Source organism: Rhyacophila brunnea, unplaced genomic scaffold (assembly GCF_057557595.1).
Source record: "Rhyacophila brunnea isolate RB1 unplaced genomic scaffold, BYU_Rbru_1.0 scaffold_5, whole genome shotgun sequence".
In the NCBI taxonomy this organism is placed as follows: domain Eukaryota; kingdom Metazoa; phylum Arthropoda; class Insecta; order Trichoptera; family Rhyacophilidae; genus Rhyacophila; species Rhyacophila brunnea.
The window spans coordinates 48,038,784-48,046,830 of record NW_028233170.1 but is presented as its reverse complement, the minus strand read 5'-3'; the positions used below and the strand labels follow the sequence as shown (position 1 = coordinate 48,046,830).

General features: G+C 34.4%; 1 protein-coding gene across 3 annotated transcripts; it reads right to left on the bottom strand.

Annotated features, from left to right (window-relative positions):
* Positions 1-640: 640 nt before the first annotated feature.
* fs(2)ltoPP43 (female sterile (2) ltoPP43) lies at positions 641-7,734 on the bottom strand. 3 transcript variants are annotated; one of them, XM_085955650.1, is made up of 5 exons: positions 7,673-7,734; positions 7,080-7,252; positions 4,870-5,219; positions 3,386-3,579; positions 641-2,633 (listed from the first exon to the last, which is right to left on the bottom strand). In XM_085955650.1, the coding sequence occupies exons 2-5, from the start codon at positions 7,224-7,226 to the stop codon at positions 2,386-2,388; spliced, it is 939 nt and encodes a 312-aa protein (XP_085811776.1). In that variant the 5' UTR covers positions 7,227-7,252; positions 7,673-7,734; the 3' UTR covers positions 641-2,385. The 3 variants fall into 3 exon arrangements, with proteins under 3 accessions (XP_085811776.1, XP_085811774.1, XP_085811775.1); XM_085955648.1 differs by having other exon boundaries at positions 7,582-7,720; XM_085955649.1 differs by having other exon boundaries at positions 7,578-7,711.
* Positions 7,735-8,047: the final 313 nt, after the last annotated feature.

Genomic DNA, 8,047 nt, shown 5'->3' with positions numbered 1-8,047 from the left:
TCTTTAGTTTATTTCATTGTTTATTCTTGCCTCACATGTGGATATAGGTTTAAGTTGCTGAGGGATGATTGCATAATTATTATAGATTTCTCACGGCATTGTATTGCCATTTGATGAACGTAACTATTTGTTGTTATATTGTATTAAATACAGTGAGGTTAACACATCACGGTGTTTCATTTAATATAATTGTTTCCTTTATTATGTTCTTTTACATTCTTTCTCAATAAGAAAAGATTTGCTGGCGCCCTTTCGTTAATTGGTTCATCACCTATTCGCAATTAACCGCTGCAACGGTATGACAAATATATCTGTCGGATACCAAATGGATCCAACGGTCCTTTCCGTATTGGATTGGAATTCACCAGAGAGATAGAGCGACAACCCAATACCCTGAACTAGCTCGTGCCTGTTATCCATGTAAGTTGGGATAACAGTGTTAAAGGTAAGGTGTACGATGAGGTCTTACTTAACAACGAGATGTGCAGCGATTACTTGTTTCAGTTATTTCTTAATTGGAACACCAATAGCAGACATGATATCGATGGATGGATTCAATTTTAACATAACCTACCTGCTATTTAACGGAATACAAAATCTATTACATGGGTAATAAATAATAAAAAAAACAATACTATTATCACAAAAAAATATTTATTTCAATTCTTTAAAAAAACCTATAAAAGTAACAATATGGTAATGTTGGGAATAACAACAGACAAAACGATTTTTTTTTTAGTACATTCAATACCTACACAATAAACAAATTTCCATGTGTTCTTTGAATAACAACTATTATTTTCCAATTTTCTTGGTCCTATCAAAAAAAATATTGGATCAATTATTACGTCTGTAGAAAAGAAAAATTTATTACAAATATTGTTCCATTCCGAGATAATGGCAGTAAAGTATTGAGTTTTCATAAACCAACAGACATGATGTGCAAATCTTAGTTGATTGCTTAAGACACATAATTCAAGCCAAAAAGAACGCTTTCATGGTAACAAACAGGAGCTCAATTTATTACCTGAGGTGGGATGGTGCCTTCAAACTCTTTGATAATAATTAGATTGTAATAATCAATAAAATATAGAATTCAAATGCTAACAGTATTATGTATTTACGCTTATTTTTTTTAATATTACAAGAATACAAAATTAATATTACATAACAATAAATAATTATAGCTTGTAGTTGTGAGTTTTATCAAGTAGTTTTTTTTTATTGAAGGGAATCCTTTTTTTTATATGCAGAATACGAATATTACCGGGAGAGTGAATCCAACTAATGTGACAAAAAAACGTTATCTACATATAAACAAAAACTATTACATATTCTAGATGCAAACTAATAAATTGAGTCACAAAAAGTTTCACTTCTCACGCATGCGCTCACCACACACTCATTTATTAGATATAGGTAGTGATAAAGCAAAGCATGTGTCATAAAATATGTTATATGCGACCAATTAAATGCTGAATTTCTTCAGAGTACAAAAAGTACTATTACGATTATACATTAAATGCTTCAAATCAAAAGCTGTACTCTTACATGGATAAAAATCATAACATTACAATAATATAAGTTAGATAGAAGAGGGACGTAATTTATATATTATGTGTCACAAGAAATGAGTGTCACATTAAAACACCACAATATTAATTGGGCCAATCTCCTATCCAAGTCCTCAATTACAACCTCAAAAATTGTGTTTCTTTCCTATGACTTTCTTCCACAATCTAATAAAAAGAAATCTTTTATGATTCGCTATGGTAACCGGTCAGATCTTTTATTTTAAATCTTACATCTTATATAGGTATAAAAAATAAGGCTTGAAATGCGCACAGATCTTCTGCGCAGTTCCAATTACAAAAACATTATTTTGAAGTCGATGACAGATGAACAAAATAAAAAAAAATAATGTCATTCACATTACGCACTAAAAAATAGTTACATATTAAGTAATAAAATTATGTGTGCATATCGTCGTTTCCCGCACAATATATCCTGTGTGGATTTTAGCACATTAGGAGATAATAAAGAAAACTGTTTTAAAAACTTTAGTCTATAATTTTTTAAACAGTTGAAAATCCACATAGGATTTGTGCGGGAAACGACGATATTATACATTATGAGACATCCCATTTCGAAATCTATCACATTACCTTTCGCTCTTTTTGAACTAGGAAAAAGATTTTGACTGCTTTTCATGCATTTCCTGCTAAACATGCATCATGCCGAACATTATTTCCAACCGGTGACTCACGACATATATTCCAGAAATTTTGTCTGTTAATTCAAGGTTCTATTCAACTTTCAATATCACTCCCCCAACAAAATTCTTAACACACATTAAACAAGATTTCTATATAAATACTTAATAGCCTAATCACCATCAGAATCGGCCATTTCATGACTGTCTGACTCGGAGCAACCACTTCTGGATCCCTCGGCGCTATATGAATCATCCACATCATCTTCATATTCTATTAAACTGGGTCTTCCATCGATCAGATCCCTCTTTGTTTTGGTGTGAGCGGGAAAGGATAGTCCGTACTGTGCTGCATTTTTATTCAGCATTTTTAGTGCTTCATCATCCATCTTATCGTAGTCATCTTCCGAGGATAATTCATCTGTAGGAAAAAGTTACCATCATTTAAAAAAAAAAAAAAAAACTTCTTATGTGTCTAAAGCGTCAATGACATTGAGCTACTTTACGAGCTGCTTGTTGGCGAATTTACAATCTGCCTGTAAAGTCACCCAGTGTCATCATTGAACAAGCTGACAGGCAGATTGTAAACAATCTACAGAGAAAAGTTGAAAGCCGGTCAACTTTATACGCTACACGCCGGCGTGTGGGCATACTGCGTAGTAGAGCTATCTACAAGCATAACATGTACACAAAAACAAAAAAACAGTCGATGGATGTGACAGTAAAGTTAGTCAAAGGAGCCGTATCAACCACGTGGTCTACGCTACGACGTTGAAGTATTAACACAATATTTTTTACCACAGTTAACCTTAATCAATGGAAAATTACCCGAAGAGATGGCTATTTTGCACTACCGAATTAAAAAAGAAAGTGAATCAATAGAACTACAGACAAACATAACTGAAATGAAACTTGTTCATAGATTGTAATAATACTTTGTAGGCTGTTGCTAAAAGACAAGACTGTCAGCGATTATGATTATCGGGCATCTCTGATAAAGGTAGATGCGAGACTGTCTTCAAAACGATAATAGCAGTGGCAAAAAATGCAATGACGAAACTGCAAACAATTTGGAGAGTGCACAATAACACATTAGCAATGTGTTATTGTGCACAAAAGTGTTTGAGAAGCAGATGATGATACAAATTATTATGTTACGATAAGGATACAAACCTAACGATATTCTTCGCATTGCGTTGGCCATATCGTTTTCATTGATGCTGTCGTCATCGGCATCAGTGTCGGGATAGTCATTGCGGTAATTATTTTCATCATTGGAGTCATCATCTTGTTCCTCATCATCTGAAGATTTATTGCCGTTATCTCGGAACGACATGTACAACGAATTTGAACTGTATGGATCGATCCTGGAAAAGTTATATATAAATTTTAAGTAGATTCTTTATGCGTACCCCTGGGGTACGGGAAGAGTTTGGTGGGGGTACGCGCTGCACTGGGCTTTGGCTGCGCCTGGTGCAACAAGCATTAATACGACATCAATACAACATCCATGCTAGGAGGTTTATCGCATACGGAAGAAGAGCAATTATTGTTGGAATTAGCTTCAGACGGATTCTTGAAAAATAAATATAAGGAGGGTACTTTAATATTATTCTGGTTGCGAATGCAACATATGTATCCAGTTTTACAAAAGAAAGTCCTGAAATACATCTTGCCTTTTCCAAGTTCATATCTATGTGAAGTTGCTTTTTCAGCATTTGTAGACATAAGTCAAAAAAAGGAACAGGCTTTTGGATGTGGAACTGCATCTCAGATTAAAATTAACAACCAGGGAACCAAATTATGATGATCTGTCTCAACATGAACAATTTCATACTTCTCATTGATTATAATGAATGTTATTTATATTTTATTATGAATGAATTTTATTTTTCGTTTATTATTATTTTGTTTATATACTTGCTAAAAAAAGGAAAAAAATAAATATATTTTCATTGTTATTAAAGTATATGCAATTTTTTTTTGACGAGGGGTACTCAATGTTACGTAAATTATAAACAGATGTCAAAACTTTGGGACACACTGCTTTACATGTATACACAAATTGTTGACAAAATTGACATTGTGTTCCGGATGCCGCCAGAAAGTGCGACACTTTGTACCCTTGTGGCACAGCCTCAAGGATTCCATCGCCGTTGCTGGCCCACCCTCACCCTGCAGCGATACTACAAAAGTGATCTACTGGTATGGCGGGAGGCACGAGAGTTGGTGATGGACCGAGGGAAGTGACGCGAACTTATGCTTGCCATTTGCCAAAATGCTGGAGCATGACAGGGTGAAAGAAGAAAAGAAGAATGTGCGACTGGGTTTAGGTGGAAGCTCACGGAAAGCAATGTGGTGGCGGCGTGGGTGTCAGTTTTGCAGACGAAAACGACTACTCAACCAAAGTACAATGATAACTAATAGTGCAGACTCAGCAGATATGAGGTGCAGGCATTCCATTTTATCACCACGAGGTTTGTTCAAACGGCACACACCTCTTACATCATTTGCAAGCCAATAACTATCTTTTTTGTTATTAGTCCTATCCATCTGAAATCATTATCAATCGATTCTTCATGGTCGGTTTCGAGATAGATGATTAAAACATTAGAGAAATTACCGTCCCTCCCTGCTTTAAATAATGTAATACATACCTGACAATGTCATCGAGCATCCCAAAATCAAAGTCACGCTGTTGTGATAGATACACATCATAAGCAAATTTTTCTTCACGTCCTGCTGTCAGTTTTTCTTCATCATCTTTGGAATCATGCAGATCGAGAAGAGTGTAGTCGGTGTTCTCACTACCGGTAGCAATATCTTCAGGACATAGTGATAAACCTCTACTGTAATTGATAACTTTCAACCTATTGCTTATGACAGAATCTTTATGCTCCTCCTTTAGTTTGTTGATTATATCAGAAACATTTCTTGTAGCTTTTAAGGTACGCTCTGCGTCATGATTTTGAAGCCATTCTTTTTTGATATGCGGTGAATTGTTATCCTGGAACAGATATAATAAAAAAAAAACTCCATGAGGTAAATTAACTAATATTACACTGATATAATAATTATAATGGTATTTATCCCATGACTATCTACTCGTCAAGCAAAATTTCTAACCCACTACCATTTCACCAGATACAGCGACATCACATTGGACACTCACGTTTGCTTCTAAACCTATATGATAATTAATTGAGATAGCATTTACTTGGTAGAATTCCATTTTACAAGAAATGAAAATATAATTAATATTAAAATCTACAGGTTTTTAAAAAAGGTTTGTCGATGGCTATTTCGGTTGTAACACCATTCTAGTCTTGATAATGGTGTTACAACCGAAATAGCTATCGACAAACCTTTTTTAAAAACCTGTAGAATTTAATATTAATTATATTTTCATTTCTTGTTCTATATGATAATATAAATGACTATAATGATATCGTATTAGATTTATGGATTGTCACCGCGTGTTGTTCTTCTTTCTTTACTAGATATTTCTAGCTCGTTGCAGAGGCCATACACAGGAGTTGTATTGAAGTATACTGTTAGGTATATGAATGTGAACCACACTGTAAATATATTGAATAGGGAACTGTTTACCTGGGAGAAAATGTTGTTCCGAGTAAAAAAGGGGGTTATCACATACTATATCACAGAGTTGGCGAACCTTTTTATGTATGCGTGCCAAAATTTCCAAAATATTATTTTTAACTGTCTGAAGTTCCGAGTAGTAGGTATTTTATCAGAAAAAAACGGTTTTTAAAAATCCTATTAAAAAAGTGATGTTCTAGATACCACTCGCAGAACATAGCACACGTATAGCTTTATCACTTTTTTCAGTAATGCCATACATTTCGGTCCACCAATTTTGAAACTGTGCCAGAATTACTACTACTAGCTTCACCAAGTATTTGTTTCTTATTTGGTGGTAATTTGTTGTGGGTAGAAATGAAATTGTTTGTTAATGCATTAATTAGTTCGGTTCTTATCGCACAAATTGACACGAGAATTGCTCCGATCAGATTAGGCATTCTCAAGCATCGTAAATTGATAAAAATTAGAGGTTCGCGGCGCGGCATCCTCTGCCGCCTGATGAGGTTAGTGTAATAATATTATATGTAACACATAAAGCCTAAAGACCAACCTCTGCAATTATATATTTACATTAAACGTAATGCTTATTCTTGAAGAGTACTTGCCTGCATTTTTTTATACAATGCGACTGTCATGTATTATTATTATATGTATTTTTTTCTCTCTTCAAACGCATGCCATGCAAAATCATCTCGCGTGCCACTAATGCCATAGGTTCGCCACCCCTGCTATATCAAGTGTGAAGACCAGAGAATTGTCTGAAGAATTTTTCAGCACTTAATGTACCTAAATTCTTTAATTTCCCATACATTAATATTATCATCATTCGGGATCTTTTTTTGTATTTAAGATCTCATTTTTATATATAAAAATATCAAGCCAAGTGCAGCACTTGCAAATTCCTTGTGGCAACACTATATGAAATCGGATATATACTGCGCGGCGGTATGCTGGTATGCAGTCCCCCTCTCCACCACGGAGCAGATACATGGTGAGATTATTTATTATGATCATTAATTATTACTCTGCTCTGGATTCATGACAAGTCAACATCTAATGCGGCTAGCACGCAGCGCGCCAGCCGCCTTTTAATCATTCGCATTATCATTATCTACATAATCACACTGTAACCTGGAGCATTTAGGAACATCCGCAGTTGTCAATATGTCCCTGAACCGAACGGTTACCCTCGAAGACGAAATCGGCCTGTACAATCATCAAGTATGAGGGATTCCTGTATTAATTTCGTCAATATTATTCTTACCTCTTCATTGACAGTTCCAGAGAATATAAAAACCGACGGAGATAGCTCGGTGTTCTCATCTTTACGAAACTTTTTACAATGCAAGACTACTGCTTCTAGGGGACTCTCTTCCAAACGCCTCTTCACACGTACAATAGTAGATGTCATTCTTCAATAATTTTTCAATCACGTATCTGAAAATACGTATCAGCAAATTAATAAACAAGTCATGTGAAATGACAATATTTTGGTTTCTAGTCGTAATACAAAAAGGTCACATACTATGAGTAATAAATAAAACATGACAACTGTTTGTCATAGGCTATAAAAGTTTTTTTTGATTAAATATAATATAGCGAAATCAGAGCGTTGTCGAAGAGATTTTAGAGTACTTAATTGTTATATAGGAATGGGGATAATAATTATCATGTGAATTGTCAATACTTATAACCTAAAAAGTAATGTTGGTAAATTAGTTATATTTTCTAGAAATTTCCGAGTCAAATTAGTTGGAATTACCTACTTTAAAGAAGTCGAGTAACCTCAACAACGGTAGGGTTAATTTAGGTGTGTATAAGAAATCATAATATAAATAAGTCGACTGAAATACGAACAAATACAAACAACGCAGCGGGAGCTCTCCGTGTTTTTACTTTATTTCCATAGATAATTTTTACTTCTTTACTACGTATATTATCTATGGTGTGTCTATGGTGTTAGTCTATACCTCCGAGTTCACTTCCATAAATAATAATTGTACCTAGTACCTACCTACCTATTTCCGCAAAAATATTGTACCTACCTATGCCTTGTTATTATTCGTTGACGCCTTGTCATCAGCTGTTGAAAATGTAAAGGAGTTTTGTTTTTCACTAAAAAAATATCGGAGAATTTGAGAAATTTCGAGGCCATATTTTGCGTATTCACACCAAAAAATGTGAACCTATATTGCAGAATTTAATTTCAAACAAACAATTGTAATTGATAAA